Here is a 24,809-nt window from a genome sequence, read left to right as displayed (position 1 = left end):
AATCAAGATAGGTTTGAACTGTTTGAGTAGGCAACGTTTTTCCCCTCTGTAGTTCACTCAAGTATTCTAGTCTCAGTGATTTGCTGTATTTCTCCACCTGCATGTTTTCAGGTCTAATTTAGCCTGAGCCAGCATTCTAGAAGATATCATCTTTAAATATAACTAAAAGCCATCATTTGACCCATTTTTATTGTTGTTTTTTAAAAAAATATTTTTATTTTATGTATGAGTACACTGTTGCCATCTTCAGACACAAACCAGAAGAGGGCCTTGGATTCCATTACAGATGGTTGTGAGCCACCATGTTGTTGCTGGGAATTAAACTCAGGCCCTCTGGAAGAGCTGTCAGTGCTCTTAACCACTGAGCCATTTCTCCAGCCATTTTGATAAAACCTAAAGAAGCAGTCCAAAATGCCTGTACTTTTTTTTCCCTGTTTATCTGGTTCATGCGCTCTCTTCAGCTTGGGAGGAACTGAAAATCACTATCATTAACTGAGGAAGTAATTATCTGAAAAGATCACGTTTCTGGATGTAGTGGGAAGATTCAGCCAGGTGAGATGGACACTTTCCCTCTGGAGCAGGAGACCACCACTGGAGAGACCTGGGTGTAACAGGCATTTGTTAGCTGCCACAGCATACGGCGTAACTTTTGTGCCATTTTCAAAACTCCTGATCTCATTGGTTTGTTTGAATGATTTTCTTGACATTTCTTCTTGTGGTTTAAAGTCAATAAATGTTTTCAGCCAGCTACAATGGAGCTGGGGCTATGTGGATTTATTGTTAACCAAGCAAAGACCACACTGAACTCTTCCTGCAGTTTGGAAGTAGCAACAGAGGGACGGTGTCCAGTTGCTGAGTTGCTACTTCAAACCTGGTTCTAAAGGGATTGCTGTTGCTTTGTTTTCTGTTTTCACCCAAAGGTGACAAGAAGTGGTTGGGAGAAACCATGTTCCTATTCTAAATCTCCAATGTAATCTCATATACCATAGAGAGGGCCATTTCTTCTCTTCCTTCAGAAATTGCACCAGTTTTTGTAGTGCACAGATCTAAAACAGGGATCAATGTAGAGCAAATACCTTCTTTTTAAACCTTCATTTAAATTAATAGTTTGTGGAGTCCACTTTCCAGGCCGGAAGAGATTAAGATCCACCGAGGGCTGGAGTTCAAATCTCTGCAGCCACACTGGGAGGTTCATAACTGTCTGTAATTCTGGCTCTAGGGAGATATGATGCCCTCCCTTGGTGCCCCATAGAAGAACCAATCTGAAAGCCCTCATGTGCATACATGTGTGTCTTGTATGAGAACCAATCTGAAAGCCCTCATGTGCATACATGTGTGTCTTGTATGAGAACCAATCTGAAAGCCCTCATGTGCATACATGTGTGTCTTGTATGAGAACCAATCTGAAAGCACTCATGTGCATACATGTGTGTCTTGTATGAGAACCAATCTGAAAGCACTCATGTGCATACATGTGTGTCTTGTGTGAGCATGGGTTTCATACTCACATAAGTAGAAGTAAAAAGTAATTAAAAAATTTAAACTCCACTCCCATTTCATTACTTCCCATCTAATGTTATTGGAAGCACATTAAATACTGAGTTCTGCCTTTTTCTCTCAGTTATGAGATAAGATTAAGGATGCTTTAGATAAGAGTTGGGCAACATCCTTCAACCTGACATTTGAGTCTTAATTTTTTTTAATTTTAGACTTCCTGTCATGAATAGATAATTCCCCTGAAGACATCAGCACTTAAAACATAAAGAAGCAAAGCCTTTCAACAGATCCAACTTGCTACTTTCCTCTTCCCAGACCTGCCAACTCGCATCTCTTAATTACTGAGCTTCAACCAGAGGGTCCTTAAACCACTTGCTCTGAAGATATTTAAGGCTTTAAAAAAATGTAACGAATGTTCATAAAGATATTTCGTTGGAAATAAGACTTAATTTCTCCTCGTATTTGTTCTTTTTCCTTATGAACCTAATGTGATTCAGTTTTTTTTAATAGTCAATTTTTAAGGCGGAGAACATCTATTCAACTCTTTTTTTTCTAGGACAAAGAGATGTGGACGTAAAACATGAATATCTGATGGATAAAAGCGGACTTCTGACCATCACGACACGGCATCTTCCCACAGTGGCAGGTAAAGTAAACAGAGGGGGAAGAGGCAGAGTCTGGATAATGTATATCATGGAAAAGAAACGAAGATGAGCCACAGCCTACGGCAGGAGAGTCAAAGGACCTAGGATGCCCGAGCTTCTGGGACATACTCCTTCCTTTTGCTGACCACTCTCACACATCTTCGAGTAAGTTTGAGGTCTCTGTGTTCAAGCAGCACTGGTCAGGTGAGGGTGTGGCCAGCTCATTTTTGATTGTAGGAGAACACTTAATAGAGCAGTGGAGCATGTTCTTATTTCTTCCCCCTTTGTCAGTTGGGCCACTGAGCTGTGCATGACAATGGACAGGCAGTGCGTGCTTCAGATGTAGCCCTGAGCTCAGGAACCCAGTGCCTGAGTTGGAATCCTGGTCTGACCACTTGCTGCTTAAATGATTTTGTTCAGATGACATTTCTGCATCGAGATTTCACATCTTTGAATGGCACTAGCCCTTTCCATTATTAGAAGAATTAATTCTATGGGTACAAACAGAACACTCTGGTGATGCCTCATTGAAAGCAACCACGAAGAAGGAGTGGTCTTCTAAAGAAAAAGAACGAGGACTTTGAAGTCCAGATACTGGATTTCAGTTTGGTCATCTCAAGGAACAATCGGGAACCCCAGCTTCTTTATTTCTAAAACAGGCCAATGTTGGTCACCACAGTTAGTCATCTCAGAAGTTTGCTTTAGAGATAAGACATCATGTTAGTAGAATCCCAGACCTAGAAAATCATCAGCATTCCAATCCCTTTGCCAAACACTTTCCTAAAGTACATGCTGGAACCATGAGTGAAAAAATCCACACTAACTCTTTCTCTGTCTTGAATTGCTAGAGAAAAATACCATAGCCTGTGTGCTTAAAAAACAGAGGTTATTTATTTATTTATTTATTTATTTATTTATTTATTTATTTATTCATGGGTTTTCTTTTGACTCAGTTTGGAGGTCTAAAGACCCTGTGTTGGTGTTTTTGTGGGTCTGATAAGGTGGTGTCAAAATGGCACAAAAGGACTCACAAGGTCAGAAAACCAAAGGCTCAGATACGCTGATCCTTCATCTTTTCTATCACCCTATTCTAAAGGGAACTAACTCAACATGTGACCAACGTTAATCCCCTGTGAAGGTGATGTCCAAGATGTCTGATGACTTCTCGTGAGGCCTCACCTCTTACCACTGGACACCAGCTTCTAAGCCTTCAATTCAGGCAATGCCCAGGGCACACTCAGCCACAGGACATGGGTTTGTGAGAGAGACGGTATTGTTTTGAAGGGAACTGAAGGAAGAGAGGATGGAAGATGTGAACACTGGCCTTAGTCGGATGGTTGAGGAAGGGGAGACTTTATAGCCTTTTGCTTCACTTTCCAGGAGCTGCAGATCTTAAAGTGACAGCTGCTGCCCATTGTCCTGATGACTCAGAGCACTTGCCCTCTCTGCTGTCTTTGCAAATTAAATTCACTACTCCACAAGATGTGCTTCCCAGAAATGACGAAAGGGCTGTGTGCACTATTCAAAGCCTGGCCATCTGACTCTCAGGATATTCTCCTGAGTGAGCTAGGCCCTGCCTAGTTTAAGTCCTGTAAGCCCTTTATTTTTTCTTAGCAGAAGCAGAACGAATGTAACAGCTATATGAATAATCTTGCATGCTTGCATTTTTTAAAAAAGAAAACAAACCTTATAAACTCCATCTTTAAAAAATTGAATATCCTTGACAGAACACATTTAAAAGTAATTCCTCTCACTACTATTTGTCAAAATTCATGACATCTGACCATTCGAAGGATAAAAACCAGGCATTTCTTAGTTGCTGAGAAGCTGAGCAAAGAAGTCAGGCTAATAAACCTCTGTCTACTTTCTGCCTTTCGTCCTCAAACAGGTCCAACTCTTTCTAACTAAATTCAGTGGAGATGCAGTTGCCTCCTGTATGTATCGCAGCGATGAGTTCAAAGTAGGTAAGATGTCGGTCAGTCAGCCCCAAGGGGACTTCACATATTAGGGCAGAGGTTCGGGATGGGTTGGCTGGATGGGTAAAAGGCATGGAGATAGAAATGTATACAGTCGGTGACTCAACATCAGCTATGCTGCATGAATTTCATTTTAAAGGGGGCAGCTTCTGTCAGTTGTTTGTAACCAAGGAGATAGCCACTGTTACCTTCCTCTCTGTTAAAGACGCAGGCCTGCAAAGGAAAACTATAAAGGTGTTCTTGTTATTAGCGATGCTCAGAACAATACCATCCTTGGAGGTAGGTGTAGGTTCAGTATTCACGTGAGAGTCTGTGGGGAAAGCTCAGGTGCCCCACGGAAGAGGAATGAATGAGAATGTGAAGGACACGGCCTCTGAGAAACTTAAATGTCACCAGTCAGCTGTGCGGGTAGATTGTGTTGCTGTCGACAAACACCTGTGGTGCCTTTCTGGAAACAAGTGTGTCATCATGTATAATCCAGGAGCAAACCTATAGGCAGTGTTATGTGGTGGAGGTCGGACAGGAAGCGCAGTGGGGGCCATTACATCTCAGTGATACACCTGAGACCACCCCCTTGCTTCACGGAAGAGCTCCCCGAAGTCGTGGCCTTGCTGACTAGGAGGAGGGCATCTTGCTGATGAGTCTGTAGAGCTTCACAATGACTGTAAAGGGGAAATTTATTCTGGCTTCGTAAAAGGAGGCTCTGAAGCACAGAGACAGTTACTTAGTGTATGAGCGGCCAGCTAGGATTCTGGGTAGAACCCAGCAGGCACTTTACTTCTGTTCCACATTAGAGCGCTTGGGCTGGAGAAGGGACAACAGCTCCCCACACATGGCTAGCAACTGGTCTGCTCACAGCAGCCCCTGCTTCTCTATCTTTGGGACTCTCCTCAAGATGGCTCTAACTTCCTCACACCATAACACAGCTTCTAAGAGTATATACTTCAAGGGGCAAAAACAGAAGCTGACAGTTTGAGATATGGACAAGATATGGACTTTCATTATAATTGCTTGTGTGTAGAGTCATGGAATTGTTCTAGGCTCAAGGAGAGAGAACATAGATTCAACTTTTCAAAGGAGCAACATCAAGGAATTGTTAGCCTTATTTGGTGTCCTGCATAGATCAAGGGTAAGTGCAGACTTTAGTTGCTATACTGTAGTACATCAAAAGCAGTACCAAATCCTGATCCACTTCTTAGCAGCTGCATTTAACATTGCTCTACAGTGACTACCCCCTGAGCCTATAGAAGGCCTGGATCATGCTGTATGCATTGTGAGGTAGACATATTAACCCAAGTATAGCTGTACTGGCCGGTTTTGTGTCAACTTGATACAAGCTGGAGTTATCACAGAGAAAGGAGTCTCAGTTGGGGAAATACCTCCATGAAATCCAGCTGTAAGGCATTTTCTCAACTAGTGATCAAGGTAGGAGGGCCCAGCCCATTGTGGGTGGTGCCATCCTGGGCTGGTAGTCCTGGGTTCTATAAGAAAGAAAGCTGAGCAAGCCAGGGGAAGCAAGCCAGTAAGTGACATCCCTCCATGGTCTCTGCATCAGCTCCTGCTTCCTGACCTGCTTGGGTTCCAGTCCTGACTTCCTTTGGTGATGAACAGTGATATGGAAGTGTAAGCTGAATAAACCCTTTCCTCCCCAACTCACTTCTTGGTCATGATGTTTTGTGCGGGAATAGAAACCCTGACTAAGACAATAGCCAAGACTGCAGTTATGTTGAAGGAAGAAGTGGAAGAACTATAGTTCTGCTTTTTTTTGACTTACTGTTCTGATAAGAAATACTAAAGTATTTCAACACAGCATAAGGTTTATGTGATTAAAAGTGCACCCTATAAAAGGCTTGGGGCTACACTGGGAGCTCAGAAACCTAGATTTTCTAAGGACTTAAATCCATGTCCAAGTTGCTTCTCTGGTCAATACTCCACAATACTTGGCTGTACCAGCTCATATTCCCAAATATTCAGGAGCCTGGGGAAGATCGGAAACTCAAGATCTGCCTAGCTACAGAGTGAGTTCAAAGTCAGCTGGGATACTTTAGTAAGACCCCCGTGTCAAATATTTTGAGATGATGGAGATACAGCTTGGTAGCAGAATGCTCGCTTAGCATGCTTAGCACTGGGCCCAGTCTCTAGCACAGAAGAGGGGAGGAGAAAGTTGGAAGAGTTACCAGAGAAATGTGATGTTGTTGGTTTTAAGGATGAAGGGGCCACACATCAAGGAACGTAGAAGCTTCTAGTTGCTGGAAAAGATGGGATTTTTTTCCTAGAGCCTCCAGGGGAAATACAACCATATGGACAAGTTGCTTTTGCACAGTGAGACTTGGATAGGACTATCAACCTACAGCACTGTAAGATAATCAGTTTGTATGTTTTAAGTCATGAAGTTTGTGGGAATTTTTGCCATACTTGAAAAATTGTATGGACGGTCAAACTCGGGAAGACTTTATGAGCAGGGAAATTTGGCAAACTTTTGATGGGTCATTGTTACCAGAAAAAAGGGCAGAAAGGTGTTGAAATTTGAAACCATCAGGGATTTTTTTTTGCTGTTTCCAGGCTGTGTAATAACTTACCCAGAGTGTGAATCAAAGTCAGAGCCATTTTACACATCTGCAATCATAGTACTTGGGAGGCCGAGGAATGAGAATTGCCATGAATTCAAGGCTAGCCTAGGCTAGCCTAGGCTACATAGTTCCAGGCAAGCCTGAACTGCTAAGGTCCTTTCTCAAAAGAAAAAGAAAGACAGGGTAAAAAAAAGAAAAAATACAGAAATAAAAAATAGGTTAGAGGCATAAAACAGTATCATGTAACATTCGCTAAATCTTCCCTCGAAGCCAGAGGCTAAAAGAGTTCTCTGGATTTTTCTCTATGTTAGTGAAACTGTCTGCACTGTTTTATCTATATGGTTTTAAGTTCTTTAAGTCAGCAGAGAAAGCAGATTAGGATCTGCAGCTTCCACACAGCTCATCACCTGAACTCACCCTGAAGCTCTTTAGTCTCATCGCTTCTTCTCTGCACAAAACCACTCTAATGGTTTCTTCTCTTTAGGGTTCTCTGAATGAAAAATGATTTGGTTAGGAAATGTATAAGCGCATACAAGGAGTGAGAAAGTAACAGAGACACAGAATTCAACAGAAAGGACAACATGCGTGCGCGTGCACACACACACACACACACACTCATCCATTAACATGTTTACCTGAGGATCTATAGATACATAACACGCCATGTTTAGCGACCCAGCCATGAATGAGGGAGGTGAGATTTCTGTGGAGCTCACAGCTTGTGGGAAGAAATAAACATGCAGTCAAGCAATTTATAGCACAGTAGAAAACTTCAGTTGCTAATAGAAAATGCAGAAAGGGCAGCAGACTCCACTCGTGAATGAATGTGTCAGGGAGGCATTGTGAACAACTTGCTTTATTCTCAAAGTGGACACCTGAAGCCCAAACCTGTGCAAACCTTGGAAGACTGGCAGATCTGCACAGCCTTAAGCACACATAAACAGATGTGAAATTATGCCTGTGGCCCAGAATCTGTTTCATTATCTTGTCCGTGATTCAGACACATGCTGGAGTTCACTAGAAATCAGAGCCTTGTGGCTGCCAGGATACAAGGGCAGCACACTGACACCAGGCTGGTCTCACGTCACATGAGGCTAATTTAGTTGGACCAGAACAGGACCCTGCTCTCAGGGGTTTTGAAGTCTCTGGTTAGTATACTGTGACTAAAGGCATGTCTGTGCTGAGGCAGGAAGTGTTAAGTTAGGCACTATGGGATAAGAAGGGGGCAATGGGTCTCTTACAGGCAGTGTGCAGACACTCCGTGAATAAAGGGGTCTGGGAACCTAAGAGTAACAAGTGTACACAAACCTCCCTAGTATAGAATAAGCTCATAGCTACAAACGTAGGTGTTTATTGCTGAGATTCTTAAATCTGAGCGTACATGAACACACCTGAGAGTGCTGTAGAAACGGACACGTGTTTAGTGGGTGGGGGCTGCGAGTAAATTTCTAACAAGCTCCGTGATGCTCGTGATGTTGGTCTGTGAAACCGCCAGCTTGTCCCACCCAGCTTTCCCTGAACACACATAGCCAGAGAGATAGAGCCTGCCGGAGAACATAGCTATCCATTAGCCGCAGGGCCCACGCAAAGGCAGCTAATCCACTTTGTACTGAGCTGCGGATCTTAGTTGCCAGACCGGTATGCTTGGAGGGTAGGGAGAAAAGTTGCAGCCTACACAGCCTTCCAGCCAGTTCTTCTGGTTATTAGCCATCAAGGTCGCATGCTTTTAGCTCTCAGCAATATTACCATCCCGTCCTCAGTCCCTCCCTCCCTCCCTCCCTCTCAGCTCCAGCCAATCTCCCTGAGTGCATCCTGGTCCAGGGCAACATTAAGTGACCACTGAAGCTCTCAGTACAGTGCCAGCTAGCCAGAGAGGCGCTGGCCAAGGACAAGGCCTCCTCCTGGGGCCTGTGCCCCTCTTTCCACCCTTTCTAGCTGGCTGCTCGCCTCCTTGAGGCCTGCAGCACTGTCACTCTGCAGCGGCCCCTGGCACTTGGCTCGCACTTCTGGGCGCTGTCCATGGTTGCAGCATCTTTCAGCGCACCGCGTCAGGAGGCCACCGCGGGGCTCTGCGATTGGCCGAGGAGCCCCTCGCCACCCCCACCTGCTGCCCCGCGTCAGGCCCCCGGAGGCGCGTGCCAGCAGGCGGGTGGCGGACCCTGGGCTCCCGGGCGGCACACCCACTTTCCTTATTAGGACAGAGTCGGAGCTGCCGCGGGGCGTGGGCTGGGCAAGCGGCCCAGAGGAAGCAAGAAGGGCTCAGTCCCGGCCGGCCCGCCTAGGGAGCGGCTGGTCCCTGCCGCAGATCGACCACTTTCTGGAGATCCCGTTCAAGTCTCCACAGCTCTCCTCTCTCGGAGCTCTCTATCCGGACCCCTGGTTCCCAATCCCTAGCAGAGACATGGAAGAATTTTTGCAACGCGCCAAATCTAAACTGGTAAATTGAAGCTGCAGGGGTGCATGTGTGTGTTTGTGTGTGTGGAGTGTGCTGCTGCGGGAGTCCGGGAGGAAAGGGTGCGCAGAAGTGGAAGATGAGGAGGGTGAAAACAACTTTGTCTGTGTGTGACAGCAAAGAACCTCTGCAACTCTAGTTATCAGGGATCTTCCTCCGCAGTCAGGCAAGGTGCAGAGGTGGGGTGACGAGGCCTGTCTGAACTGATGTGACTGGTCTCCGGAGAGCCTCAGTCCTGGGAGAGTTTGCTCCCAAAGGACAGTGTGAAGGAGGGTGGTGAACCGAACGGAACGGAAAAAAGTCCAGCCTTCCCCAGATGCAAGACCTCTAGGTGTGAAACAGAAGAACGTAGCCCTAGGGCAGTACTTAGATTGGGAGTGGCAAAGCCCTTGTGAGGGCCAAGATGTTTGCCTAGATCTGGGTGACAACCCCCAGAACCTGTTCAGAGCAGAACTTAGAGGTATTCCAGGTTATCCTGACTGCTTTCTCTTCCACATCCTGGGGCCGAGGCTGAAGGGGGTAGCTCCAGCCTCTGAGGTTGATGGGGCGGAGGAAGGAGCCCTATGGTCTTGTGTGTTTTACTGTCTGAACATGTAAACAATAAACTGTTATTTCACCATGTTTCTGTATTTGGCACCCATTCTGAACAGGAGAGGCACTTTTTTTCTAGCATGACAAATGATGATGATGATGATGATGATGATGATGATGATGATGATAACAATAATAATAATTGAAATGTTTCCATCTTGGCACTTAAAAAACAAAAGCTAGGCTCATTTAGAAACTGCATCTTTTGTGACTACCAAGAGTACCTTTATGGGTTTGGGTTAAAAAACAAATGCTAGGCTCATTTAGAAAATGTATTATTTGTGAAGACCAAAAGTACCTTTATGGGTTTGACATAAGAGAAAATGTACAATGTATGATGCCTGCAACCTTTAAACCTTCACAAAAGCCACTACTAAAGTCTGTTGGGGTGGTGCCTCCAACACAGGGCAGGATGTCATCCATTTACCCGCACAACAAAGGGCAGGAAGGCCATGCTCTGGGTGAAGCTGGAAGCTAAGCTTTGGAACATCAAGTGTAGATGTCTATTTTTTGGTTTTTTGCTCTTTCTTTTTTAAAGGGGAGCAATTAAACGTCGATTAAAGCTGATACTTTGTTTCCTACCTTTAGTCCATCCCTATCTCCAGCATGGCAACCAGCAGTGTTTGGAAGAATAAGATTCAGATTTGAGAAAGTGATCACTTCTGTGGGCTTTGATGCCTTAGAAGTTTTACTAAAAAACATTGGAAGAAGAAAAGAAAGCTATTTACTGCAGAAACTCAGGAACTACCTTGTGTCTTTATTGAAATAAGCATCCACGGATCACCTAGGAATGGGAAAAAGATGTTGGAAAGGCAAAGTCAGTCTTGTGGTATGTGCGTGTGAGTCGGTGATAGTGACCAAGGATGAACTCAAAGTCTGGGACAACAGCTGTTGTCTGTCACATGTGTTGTCTCAGTTTCTAACAGTAATGTTCAGAACCTCTGTGAATCTCATTTCTGAACAATTCCTGTCATGGAAATTCTCTTTCAGAATCATCAGCTGAAAGTGATGTCTAATTTATTTACTGAGTCCCATCATTAGAGGAGCAATCGCTCTACATCATTATAAAAAAAAAAAAAAGAACTGGAAAAAGGAGGTTGTTTGAAATTGTGAGCAGTTTCCTGCATTAGCCAGAGGAACAATTATAGCTAAATTGGTCTTTTCTTAGAATAGGCTTCTGGCTAGATATCATAATTAACCTTTCTCACTCAGTTACCACAAATGTGTGTGGTCACTTTTGACCATCACACATTTCCCCTAATAAATATTGTCAGTAATAAAATTCATGGTTATTATACAATATTCAAGAAGAAACCATGCTTTGATTTATACCAGTTGTTCTCAAACTGTGGGCAGTGACCCCTTTGTGGGGTCGCATAGCAGATGACCTGCATATCAGATATTACTGACACTGCACTTCGTACCAGAAGCAAAATTACAATTATGAAGTAGTAACAGAAATAGTTCTATGTGTGAGGGCCACCGCAGCATGAGGAACTGTATTAAAGGGCTGCAGAGTGAGAAGAGCCACTGCTTTAGGCGATGATTTCCTTGGAGAAATATGTCTGCAGTCAGGCTGTTTGTTCATGAAAAGTTTGTTCATAGTAAAATAGTCAGGTTTCCGAAACTCCATGATCTGGGAAAGCTCTGGAAAGCATTTTAAGAAAAAGAAATGTGCTGCTCCGATTTTTGTAGCTTTGTTAGACCTATAATTAGAATAGAATTGCTGGTAAACTGTTTTCTATTCCAATTTAATATATATTGATCTATATGATACTTAAAGCTGCCTGATTAACAGATTTTCTTCTTGTTCTGTTATTTATTTGATATATATTCTAGCTGTATCTTTGAATGGTTTAGAATAGCTGAGGTTCCTTTTGAGGTCTAGACATGGGCTGGCTATTGTCAGGAGGCAATGAGGACTTTAGCCTGTACAGCGGAATTGCTATGAGCCATGGTTGTATTCTCCAAGAACCAAAATGTGAGAGTTCTGAGCCTGATCAGGCCTGCAGTTCCAGCAACTAGGGATGTAGAGGCAGGAGAATCACATATGTGAGGCTTACCTAGGCTACAGAATAAGTTCAGGGCACCCTAAAAATCTTGGCAAAACAAGATTTAAATGGAGATAGCTTGTGCAAGACCTCAGTCCCATCCTTAGCACTGTAAAACAAACCAACAAATAAAACACTTTGGAGTTATTTGCCTGCTTTCTCTTATTATGACCATTTGCTGTTCATCATTATTGAGGAGAGACCATCTCCATTCTAGACCAGGCCCCGGATTAAAGTAGAAGGAGATAAGTCCAGTTGAGAGCCAAAGGCAACAGCAGCCAAAGGGTGCTCCTGTTGGGTGGACATGACTTGCAAATACCCATGAGAATGCAGCTAGCTTTCTTCTCTGGATACCCACTGCTGGACATTAAAATGGATGGGAGAAGACATCTCTCTTCTGTTAGCCAGCATCCCTGGGTCTTTGTCCACCTGTCTGTACAGAGTTGGAACAGAGGCAGAAACCATATCCCAAACTTCAGACCAGCCCTTCAGGTTCCACCTCACTTTCTGTTCTGATAAGCATTAGTGTCTTTGTCTTTCTTATGCACACTATCCCTATGTAAGAGAGGTTGGAGAAGAAAGGTAAGGAAAAAGGGATTCCTGCCTGGGAGTTGGGAAATGGTCCTCAGGTTCACAGAATTCCCCTCAGAAAAGTGTTCAGGTCAAGAACTAATTCATGGAAGTTAACTTCAGGTTAACATGAATTTTGGGGAAAGAATTATAACTGAGAAACAGATAACCTGTGGGTGAATAGAGATGCATCGGGTGTGGCTGGCAAGCAGCTGGTATCCCCACATTGGGTAGACCAGTTGTACAGCCTCCTTTCCATTCAGATACCACCAGCCGATACAATTCACACGGCTGCTGGTGGGTAGAGACCACTGCTACCCACACAGGGTCGTGAGCCAGCCTCAGAGGGTCATCTGCTGCTTCTGGAAAAACAGAATACATTGCTATCTGAGGAATGCTGTTTGTAAAGAGAAAGTGGAGAGTCATGCCTGCAGCCCAGGGGGCACATCTGCCCTGTCAGCAGTGATAGCGGAGGTACTCATGTCTGCAATGGGACTTTGTCAATACACAGAGGAGAAAAATGCAGTATGGGCTGAATGTTAGTGTATACCCTAGGATATATAGCACGGGAATGAGAATTCACACTCTAAGCCCTTCCCGAACAACTGCCTTGGAGAAAAGCTCTATGGAACAACCATTTCATGAGGAATTTGAAGCAACATGACCACAAAAAGAATTTAAATTCTTGTGTGTGTGTGTGTGTGTGTGTGTGCCTGTGTGTGAATGTTTGTATACATGCATGTTTGTGTGCATGTATGCTTGTGTGAATTCGTGTGCACACACATGTGCATATGTGTGTGTATGTAGGTTGGAAGACAATTTTTGGGAGTTCTGTATGTGTGGAGGTCAGAAGGCAATTTGTGGGAGTTCTCTCCTTTTCCTATATGGATCCCAGAGATCAAACTAAGGCTTGTTATCCTTTATCCATTGACTTATTTCTCAGAACCCTGAAAAGAAAAAAAAAAAAAGAAAAGTGTTTGGGAAAGGACCACAGTGGTAAGGGGCTGCAATAATGGAGAAGCTACAGAACCCATTCACATGAACGCTGAAAGTATTCTGATCCAGGGCCACAGGACTGGTTCCCGCCATACTACAAGGCAGGCATCACTTCCCTGTTTTGATAGTTTGTTTGGCATAGGGTTTTTTGTAGCCCAGGATAGCCTTGAATTTTTGAAACTCTGCCTCCCAGTCTCTGGAATTACAGTCACACTCTATCATTCCTGGTTTGAGTCACTGCTTTTTGCTCCAAGCACTTATGAACAGGAAACTCCGGCCTCTAAACCAATTCTGTGAGTACAGCATCATCTGCTTGTGGGCTGGTGAGAAATGGCCCTCGGCTAGGCAAAAAGTCATCTCTGTTTTTCACTGTGGAATAATCCAGACCAGCAGCTGAGAAGTGCTTTAGCCTCCGAACCTCTGAAAACTAATCAGATCAGACCTTTTCCAGGTAACCGGATGCCAAAGTGCAGCCGTCTGACTGTGCCATTTACACAGCAGCTTGGGTCTGGAGAACGTGTGATCAATGGACAAGGTGCTTTTCAGTCTGTGGTTTTGGGAATATTTTATGTCATCTAAATGATGCTGCTGGGTTTGGTGTAGCCTGCTTGCCTCTAATCATTGTTTATTTGAGTGGATATTGCTGTTATCTTGAGTTTGGAGCACAAATCTGGGGCACTCTTGCAAGCCATGTTCCTGCTTCTTGGCCTTCTGCCTTCTCCATGGTTCCTTCTGTACAGGAAAGAATGGGATGGTGGGGCTGAATGAAAGCTGTAAGAGAGAGAGCCCCGATAGGCAAAGAATACAACATGGCTTTGGCCATTGACTCTTCTTGACCCCTGGGCTAACTGGAGAGTCACAGAATTTGTAGTCTTTTGGAGAAAACTGAGAAGAGGCTGGACTAGTTAGGAGGGATGCGGTATTCACATGAACCTTGACATACATAGCACCTCTGGGTTCGTGCAGTACACAATCCGCTCCCCTATCTGATGTACAAAAATAGCCTATTCATAGTCTCTGGCATGATCCCACATCCATTTCTTTGGGCTTTGGGTTTTGGTCTCCAAAGAGGAGGGAGTATCCTTCCTGAGAGACTTAGTGAGGCTAATGGAACTCTATACTGCCCTGAGCAGAGGCAGAACCAGAAAAGCCTAGGCAGTTTTAAGGCTGATTTATATATAATGGTATTTACTCTGTGTTTAATGTATAGACAAAATGAGATACTTATGACTCTTAGCTCAGAGCTCAGAGCAATGACTTCTCCCTCCACACATCCTCACACTTCCCCTCTTCTGTAGGACATCATGATAATGAAACATTGTCAACCATCCAGTTTATCATTCTGGAAACAGCCTCTTCTTCACCCTTGACCGCAATGACCAGAACACTGGGGTTTTACACTAGCTCTCATGCTGCTGGCTGCAAAGAAGCCTCAAATGGATCTGGCACTCAGAGCTGAAAGCATCTTCTATCCACCCTCTACCACCCTCACTTAAAACCTGAGCATTGCTTTAGCCTCATGACCAATTTCTCTATCTCAAAACCCTGTGGTTACTTTTTGTTACTCTTAGGAGTATGAATAACTTTCTTAGCCCAACAATGCTAATACCCTCTTCTGGCTTCTCTGCCTTTACCTTTAGCTTAAATAGCTACTGCCACTTCTTCAAATAAGGTGAAGAAAGGAAATCCTCCATGCATACCCTGATTACTTTTTGACCATATACTAACTTTAAAAAATGCTTTTAAATCTCATTTCTCAATTTGTCGCTATATCGGGCATGCTTGGTTAATGTCAGTGTGCTAAGAGTAGGGAGTGTGGCCTTCATATCTTTTTTGCTTACCATTGAATTTCTACAACCTGGCATGGTGCTTTATGTTTATATATGCCTTTTTAGAATGAATAAAGCCATAAACCAAGAGTCCTAGTCAAGCCATGTCAGAATACAGTGGCTCAATAAAAATGAAGAGCTAGATGGCTGAAGTTACATGCTTCTCAAGTCTAACTCTGGAGCAGGACTGGTTAACAGTCTGTAAGATGCTAGGTTCACTGGCAAGAAGGTGGGGAGCCATGCGATGCTTTACATATAGTAACAAATGTCCTTACAATGCTGGCTATTATCCTTAGGTGCTTAGGATATGTAAATGTCGACAGAACCAAAGTGTGGGAGGAGGAAGGCAGCAGAGAAAAACATCAGGCAAATCTTTGTAGAAGCACAACTAGTGAGTGAATAAATAATGGAATTATTCGATCCAGACTTCCTTAGTGTGGTTGGAAGTGTAATAGTTTGATGACTCCACTCTCAGCTGGTCCAGCCTGGTCTCTGTACATGTACTGTTACTAATTCCATGAGAACTATTGGCTGGGAAGACTTTCAGTGTCACAGACAGTAGGAGCCATGGTACCATATTCCAGGGGCTTCCAGACTTAGCACTGTACACCTCATACATGGAACAAATTCATGCAAAGTTCTCAGTTAGAGTTCTTGTCCAGCCACTGGGACTATAGCAGGGCATAACAGTGGTCATCTACTTCATGTAACTCTCAGGATATGACCTGAATTTCCCTGGAATGCTGATGATGAGGTCTTCACTGAGTGCCCAAAGGAAAAGAAGTAATTGTCAAGCTTCTTGGAAGATAGAGTGTGTGACTAGTTTTTAGTATAACTGGAACTAGTGTAGGTATTTGACGAAGTTTTAATAACAAAGATGTATTGTAAGACATTTAAATGGAAAAGAATATGTAAGTGTGCCGAGGTTGTGGGCACACTATTTGGTTAAGCGGGTGTCTGGCATTTTGACTGTCCTGAGGAGCATGTTGCGGTTACTTTGATTGGCTGCCTGCAGGAAGTGGTGACCTGCAGTGGGCACAGCTGTGCAGGAGAGTTGCGGTGCTGCTGCTGTCTTGTGCCCATCCTGCATGCTACTGTGGCCTTGCCACAGAGTGTCCAAGACCAGCTTGGTCAAACAACAGGCTCCCCAGGGCTGGAGCGAGGACTGAAAGAAGAAAGAGACACGGTTAATTAAAATTGTAACATGGCTTTGGCTAGACTTGCGGCCAAAGTAAAGCCTGGTTTATTGAATCCTCTTTTAAACCACTTTAATTACATGCAGAAAGGTAACATCAGTTCTGAGTCCGGGAACAAGCAAGTTAACAACCAAAGATCCCATAGACATCTTTCTGGAGGCCAGGTGTATAGGTCAGGGACAAAAATGGGGTCCAAAAAGGCTGCTGCGCCTACATTCCCGGAATGTGCTCTGCCCTGAGCTATATTCCTAAGGGTACTGCAAATGTATTTCCTTATAGCCTTTTCAGGGTGTAGCACTGAGGTCTTTGGCTAGCTTCAGAATGTCCTAAGATTATCCGCCATCGACTGTCCAGAGGTTCCAAAAATGCTCCCCACAACGGAGGACTAATGGCTATGCTCCCCATAAAGAGTAAAGCGAAGGAGAGAAAAAAACAAAAGAAGGAATCAGAAGGGAGGAAAGGGAAAAGAGAGGGACAAAAAAATCCAGGGGAAGTGAAGCGTGCACAGCTTAGAAGAAAATCGGAAACCCAGCACAGGAGGAGTCTCAAGGCCATCAACTCCAGTATCAAAGTTCAATTCTCTGGCAGCCTGTGTCAGCCCAAAGTCTGCCCAATATGGGGCAACTCAGCTGAGGTAGCTCTCCTTTAGGCAGCTGAAATTGATTGCTGAAATGTACTGGGGACTGTCTTGGTTTCATTTCCTGTTGCTGTGATAGAATACACTGACAAAGACAACTTCAGGGAGAAGGGTTTATTTGGCTCACAGTTCCAGGTTATAGTCCTTCACCACGGGGAAGTCGAGGCGGCAGGAACTTGATGCAGTTAAATCACATGACATTCATAGTCAGGATCAGAAAGTGATGAATTAATGCATTCATGCATGCCAGCATCCAGCTCGAGATCCCCACTCTTATGAAGAGTCCCCTTGTCCAGGAAATGGTGGCCCCCATAGTTGGTGGGGGGGCATATCACTTCAATCAACACGATGGAGATAATCACACATGTACTTGTGCACAGGCCACCCTGATCTAGACAGTTCCTTATTGACGCTCTATTTCTGGGTAATTCTAAACTGCGTCAAGTTGAAATTTTAAACTAACCATCACACCCACACCCATTATTAAATTTTCCACAGGAGAATCCTGAAAGTTCTGTCCTCTGTCTGTGAGAAGACACCTTGAGATTGCTTAGGGCACTGCCAGGGTTTGGTAAAGACACAGCAATGGCTGCCATCATTCGAACTAGCATTTTAACTAGCTCTTTGCCACACACTTGTGACTTTGCTTTTTTCCAGAGTAGATAATAGGAATTGCTGATTGCTTCTGATGGAAGAAAAGTATAAATAGAAGCCAATCAAACAGGATCTTAAAGAAGTCAGCCTAGGCCTTCAGTGTGTGCCATTGCATTTGGTGTGAGGTAAATAGGCCTATGGATCAGCCTAACTTGTGGGTGAGCATGCCAACACTAAAGTCACACACACACATACATTACATATGTATATATATGCATGCATACACATATACATGCATGCACACATATATACATGCACGCATACATATATACATGCATGCATACATATATGCATGCATGCGTACATATATACATGCATGTATACATACATACATACATACATACATACATACATACTAGTAATAATAATAATAACCAAGGGAGAAAGATCTGTAAACTTGATGTCCTGTTTAAGGGGAAAGCTGAAGTATGTAAGCAATTTTAAGAAAATAATTCTCATTAAGAGGACTAAATTAGAAGAAAAAGTAGAAACATTTGCATGGAGGGTGAGTTTCTGCTGCCTGTGAGGTTTCTGGAGTAGGAGACCATGTTCTTGAGTCAAGCAGGTAGTTGTGTGAAATGTGTGTATCACAAGTTATCACAAGTCAGCGGGGAGGGAAATGGTACTAGACGTATAAGCTGTGGGGAGATACGAGGCCGTGGCATGTCTGGGATGTGAGTATTCACCCAAACTGCCATCTTGAAGTAATCATTCACTTGGTTCTGGACTGCAGGAGAACATAGCCCAGACAGTGTGCGTGAAACAGTCTTCAGGAAAAGCCTTAGAAGGATGCAGGGCAGACTCTTGCCTGTTTGTCAAGTATTTGAGAGGCTCTTTCATGAAGGAGCCATATTTAGGAATCATTCTTTTCCTTAGTTGGAAAATCAAGACCAACCAAATGCTACCCTCAGTCTCCCAACTCTCTATTCTCTGAATTTCAATCTCTCTCTGTCTCTTAGGAAGGGAGATTGGCCAACTTCCTACCCCAATTGAAGAAACATCTTCTATCTCTCCTTGGCTTCCAGAGAAAGGCCATCAAAACCATTTCCTTGTTGGTGGCTAGACTCCTACAGAGAAAAGGATGGCATCTCAACTGGTTCTCATTGAATTCATACAAGCCAAACTTTGATTTATCTTTTAAATACTTCCTAAGATCTTTGAACTCTCCTTACTTAAACAAACAAACAAGAAACAAAAACAACTCTTCAAATTGTAGGCAAATTGCAAGGAAGGCTGTAGGCAACATATAATGGTCATTGAAAATGGTAAGATGTGGTTAAAAACACTGGCTGATATTAATCAAAGGATCTGGGTTCAATTCCAAGCACTGACATGCCAGTTCACAACTGTCTGGAATTCCAATTCCAGGGGATTTGACACACTCACACAGATATACATCTAGGCAGAATATCAATGACCATAAAATAAAAATAATTTAAAAAATAATAAGAGGGGAAATTATTATTATTTAGATGAATTTTTTTTTTAGTTATTTAGTTAAGAGTCTCCTTTGTAAGACTATCACAGAAGGGCACATGGGATGGGTGGATGGCTGAGTGAATAGAAGCGCTTGCTGCACAAGCATGAGTTCAAATCCCCAACACCCTTGTAGAAAGACAGGTGTAGTCATTTGTCTGCCTATAAACCACAGCTGTAGGGGGTGGAGACAGGGGCATTGCTGAGGTTTGCTGGCTGTCACCCCACTGGCAGTTTGATTGAGAGATCCTATTTCAAGGGACTAAGGTAGAGAGTGATAGGACAGGGCATGAACCTCTCTGACATCTGCACACACACACGCATATGCATATCTGAACATATGCATTAGCGTACACATGGCACACACTCCTTCACACATATACAAATAAATAAAATAAAGCTACACATAAAGCAAAGAAATTGATGTGGTTCTAAAATTGGCTGTGCTGGCCTCTTAGTCGATACCTTCTGATGGTGGCCTGAAGTGTCATTACTCTTGGATTTAATCTTCAGAAGAGTCTAGAGCACAAACTCTTTGTGGTGGATGTAGACCAAAATATCATCCCAGCACTGACTTTTAAAACATTTTTAAAGATTTACTAACCTTCCAAAGCACTAGATCTGTTTAAGCCCATTGAGGGAAAGTGTATTTTTTATTTTTGTGAAATTATGTTATTTAAAAATATGCCTCTGATCAAACATGGCATCCCTCTAAAACCCTATTTCTACAAAAAAGGGCTTACTGTGTTGGTATTTAAACTACATTTTCAGGAAGCTCTCAGCATATTGTAGAAGAAGGCCTTTGGCATGTTGACAATTCTGACCCATCAGAGCTTGTCAGGATATCTAAACGTATACTCTTCCAATGATACTGTTTCTGAGTTTACTCAGAATCTCTAGAGCATAAGAAACACTTTTGGTAGGGCCAGATAAAGTACATTCTCTGAAAACAGAAGGGGTTGTAAGTTTAGGACTTTCCTGTAAAGACTCAGACATATTTTAGTGGGTGGGAGAATAAAATGAGCTCTCATGCAGAAAGTCCCCATGAATGCACTACACAGAGACGAAAGCCCAAAAGTGAGAGAGAGGACAACAGTGATCGCAGCCTTCGGCTCGGCTTTGCTGGAGCAGAGTCAAACAAAATGTGCCATCAAGCCTTTCACACCTTTCCGTGGGTATGGCTGTGCCACTTTCTCAGACAAACCAGATAATTTCTGGGGATAGATTCCACTATTTTTTATTTTACTATGGGAGCTCTTTATTTTTCTTTTTAGCCTACACATAATTAATTCTGATACATTTTTTTTCACTTTTCAGTAGTTTTAAAATTGAGGTGGTGTTTATTTATTTATTTTCTATGCTGAGAGTTTCATACATGTACTATGTTTCCATTCTTTTCATCCCCTACTACACTGCCTATCCTCACTCCTTCACTGAAGTCCTTCTTCTCAACAAGTCTGACTCCTGCTTCCATGTGTATTGGACCCACTGAATTTAAATAGGGCTGTATGGATGGGGTCTTAACTACTGAGCATCTGCAAACTCTGATTGGTTACACGACTGAAGAACATCACCTCCCTTACCCTTGTCATTCTTAAATGTCAAAGGTCTCTCAGGAGGGTTGTGGTCTTAGGAGTTTTTCTCTCATCATATAGAGGACTTGAACGCCTATGACCTTTGGTAGCCTCGAAGTTCCGAAATCAATTTCCTTAAAAACATTGAAGGATATTGTTGTTTCTAGTAATTCAGAACATAGTATTCACTTCATAATTAGTATTAATATTTGTATCACAGGTGAGAATGAGATCAGAGAGATGAAGTACAGCCTTGGCCAATGACATACAACCTTAACAAGGACATTAGTAGAAGAGCTAAGTGAAGGCTATATTTTTTTCTGATTTCCCATCATCTGTGGGGCCAAAAAGTTGGTCCATCCTTTAAAAAGATGGTCTGAAGGTCCCAGTGAGAGTTTGGCAGTTTATACTCATCTGTATAAAAGAGTATGATGCTGGAGAGATGGCTCAGCAGTTAAGAGCACTCATTGCTCTTAATGAGGACCCTGGTTCAGCTTCTGATACCTACACAGTGGTTCAAAACCATCCATAACTCCAGTGTTAGGGGATCTAGTGTCCTCTTCTGACCTTTACAGACTCATGGTTCTTACATACATGTAGGTATTATGTATTTCAGACCCATAAAATAAACATAAATAAATCTAAAATATTTGTTTAAAAATGATGGAGTTAAAATACAGGACACTTTTCCAGGAGGAGACCAGGTGACAGGGAAGTCCTCACACAGGAATAAACACATTGAGCTTTGGAGATTTGTGTGATGGATTCTGATGTACAAGAGCAAGGTGTGAGATTAATGAATGTGTCATTGGTAGAATCATGCTGAGTAGCACAGGATCTGGAGACCAAATGTCACCGAAAATGGGAAGGGGTACCAAGAGACAGGGGCTGTGGAGAACCTGTGGGCTTATCTGATGCACCTGTCATGGGACAATATAGATGCCAGTTCTGTTGATCTAATTGAGAGCTCTATGTGGAAAAGAAGTTTAATTGCCTATAATAAAAGCTCTTTCCCTGCTTCAGGAAAGGTGTGTGATCTTGTCAAGTCCTCCCCCCTTTCTCTCTCTAGCTCACCCTCTCTTTTTCTCTCTTCTAACCTTCCTCTACAACAGTTTCTCTATTGATAGAATAGAGAGTAGGCTTAGGCTAGGGAAGTTAGGTTCAGGATCAATCTGGGCTTGATATCTTGTATTTTTCTTTAAAACCCCTAAAATCCTGATTTTTCTCCTGGAGGCTCCATGGTCTAATTGAATAGCTTGTACAATGCATAAGTACAAACACTATGTTGAGATGGTTTTGCCTATTCCAAGGACATTTACTTGAGATGAGATTTTCTTTCTTCTAAGTGCATACCAGGAAAAGGAACCAGGCTTGAAGGCTGTGCTGTGTAGGTGCTAAATCATGCACATAAATATTGGCGTGCTGTGGGGCAGACGGTTCTGGAAAAGTATTGTGAGCTATATATCAAAATTCCTAGCTAGACAGCTCTTTTCTAAACATATTTTGGCCTTATATAGAACATCCACAAAGCATAAAGCATTGAGAGATTCTCTCACATCTCTGCTTTTGCCCAGAGTGCCTCTAAAATGTACGACTTCCAGTCCTGGCAGCCATCACACTCTGGTGAACACTTGATTGTAACCATAATACTTAAACAGGCATTATTAGTCCCACTCTACAGAGGGGAAACTGAGGCTGAGGGATGTCAATGTAGCCCACTCTCTGCACAGGGCTGGTAAATGTCATTACTTTCTAGAACACCATTCCAAGATTCTTAGCTTATATTTCCATTCAACACAACACAGGGACACAATATTCTTCTGGAAGGAATGTCCAGTAGGTAGGACGTCTTGGAGAACACAGACTCAGTGAGTACAGAATGTGGGCCTGAGTGTCTGTGCTTCCAGCTTGCTCTCGGGAGATGCTGGTGCTGTAGTCCAAGGTCACTGTGCAAGTAGTGGGCTTCCTGGTCACTGATTGGTCACCACCCATGACCCCTTTTAAGAATGATTAAAGATGGAGGTCTGCACAGCTAAGAGACAGTGGCCAAAGGGAAATGGAGCTGTGTCTGGGAGGTGTTGAGAGACTTGAGGTCTTCTGCAGCTTCTAGAATGTGAAATGTACGCCAGGAGGATAAATATGTAGCTAGCCATTTCCAGCAAGAGTGTAATTGGTTTGGGTGGATGAAGACTCAGTGGTCTGCCACATAGACGGCCTCTGGTTCTAATCACCATCAAGGCAAGCCCTGCACTCATTTGCGTTCTCATGAGTTAAGTTAGTTCATGTCCCTTGTGATACACAGCGCGCAGATTTGGGGCTCCGCAGCCTCTGGCAGTAGGAGAGGAGAGAAGGCAGTGGTCCTTCCCGGAGACAGTGGAGACAGCCGATAGCACTGGCTTCCTACTGAGCATCTCTCACAATTTCCATCCCAGACCTCATAATAATAAGAGGAGCCTAGTGACCCCTCCCTACTCTCTTGGATACCATCAATAAAGTTCCACTGCACCCCCACCCCCAAAGAAAGAAATGTAGAGCCTTGGCTGGATTCTCAGCTGGCTCGGGAGCACAGTGAAGTTCCCATCTGCTCTCAGGGTCTTGCTTTGAGTAGCATCTGGGTGAAACTTGCTGTTTTAAAACTGTCTATTCTTTTTTTTCCTCTCTACCCGGTCTCTACCAGGTTACTTTAAACAATGCTCTGTTTGCTTGATGCCAAGTCTTGGGCAGTGCTTTTCGTCATCTTCATGGTCGTTTGCTCTCAGCTTCACTGTTTCCACTCTCCCTCCCTTCTGTTGGGCCTGCTAGCTCCCTTGAGCCCTGCTGTTACTTAAGGGCATCCTTTATAATTCATGCCCTTCCTTCCTTCCCTGTGGAAGGCTTTTGCTTAGTCACTCCGCTTCTTTGGTGTGTTTTTGTTCAGACCTTTATTTCCTGTGGGCCCTTTGAGCCTTTCTGTACTTTTTCTTGTAACATAGAATTCTGCTTTTCTAATCATGAAGGCTCAGAGCAGCTTTAATCTCCTTCAGTTTTGAGCCTTATCAGCAGACGTGGACTTTTCTAGAATCATTTAAGTACTGCTTTATATAGATTCCACTGGATTGTGCTGTAGCAGCAGAATCTAGGTATCTGGTAGCTTTCAAGGCAAAGATGTATTCCCTGTTCTGGTCATTGCTTACTCAGGATCAGCTCAGGCACAAAGAACCTTCAGTGCAGGTGCAGGTTAAAGGCGCACAGCCCCCTGGGAGTGTGCTGGCCCTGAGGCAGAAGACCAAGTGAGAGCTGGAAGGATCCAGAAGTTAGATTTTGGTTTTGTTGTGTGCCGGGGATCAAACCCAGGGCCTTTTACATGCTAGATACGAAGCAAACATTCAACCACTGGGCTGCATCCCCAACACTGGGCATGATTCTAAAAGTGTCTTTGCAGAACTGGAACGAATCACTTCCAAGGGAGGTCAGAAGGACAATGAGAGTAAGAGAATGTGGGAAAGGAGACGATTTTGTTTTTCTGGAGTATGACTGAAGTCTTCTTGCCAGCCAAGAGTCAATAATTTTATAACAAAATTTGCATGAGGACTACCTCACTGTGATAATATTTCTTTATGTTATTTCAAATAAAAATGTTAAGATAGCAGTGAACTATAGTTCATTGTTCAAGTGATCACCTCTGAGTATGGCCTTGTTCCTTTTCCAGATGTGTACCTGCAATTTTTGGGGATGATTTCACAAGCAAGACCATAAATTTTATCTACAGTAAAAGAATTATTCTTGATGCCTTGTGCAATTCTTTGGGACCCATGCATTTACCTTACCACCAGAATTGTGCACTCCAAGAACCATTCTCTAATCTCATTTACTGGAAAAAGCGAGAAAAAAGTTTCCTCAGCAGTGCTTTAAGATGTAACTTCAGCCACCCAGGACATACATATAGCAATTGTAAAAACACTTAAGCACAATTCTCTCAAGACTTCACAATCACATCTTCATGGTACTGTCCTTTATCCAAGTCTCCCTCTCTCTAATATCTGTGTTAGAATCAGTGCTTGACTCTGACCCTTCTAAGTTCCAACTCTGCCTCCTATGAACTTGTTCTAAGATTTTT

At 43.3% G+C, this 24,809-nt stretch overlaps 1 protein-coding gene across 1 annotated transcript in view; it reads left to right on the top strand.

Moving 5' to 3' along the window:
* Positions 1–9,088: 9,088 nt before the first annotated feature.
* PRUNE2 (prune homolog 2 with BCH domain) overlaps positions 9,089–24,809 on the top strand; it is a gene marked incomplete at both ends in the record, with an annotated part of 232,247 nt that continues 216,526 nt past the window's right edge. The window contains one exon of the mRNA XM_080911149.1: positions 9,089–9,124. Coding sequence (XP_080767275.1) covers positions 9,089–9,124 — 36 coding nt within the window. The remainder of the gene's footprint in view (positions 9,125–24,809) is intronic.

This window comes from Micromys minutus (genome assembly GCF_963924665.1).
Source record: "Micromys minutus genome assembly, chromosome: 2".
Taxonomy (NCBI): domain Eukaryota; kingdom Metazoa; phylum Chordata; class Mammalia; order Rodentia; family Muridae; genus Micromys; species Micromys minutus.
Note: the sequence above shows the minus strand (reverse complement) of the source record. Positions and strands in the feature narration are given on the sequence as shown.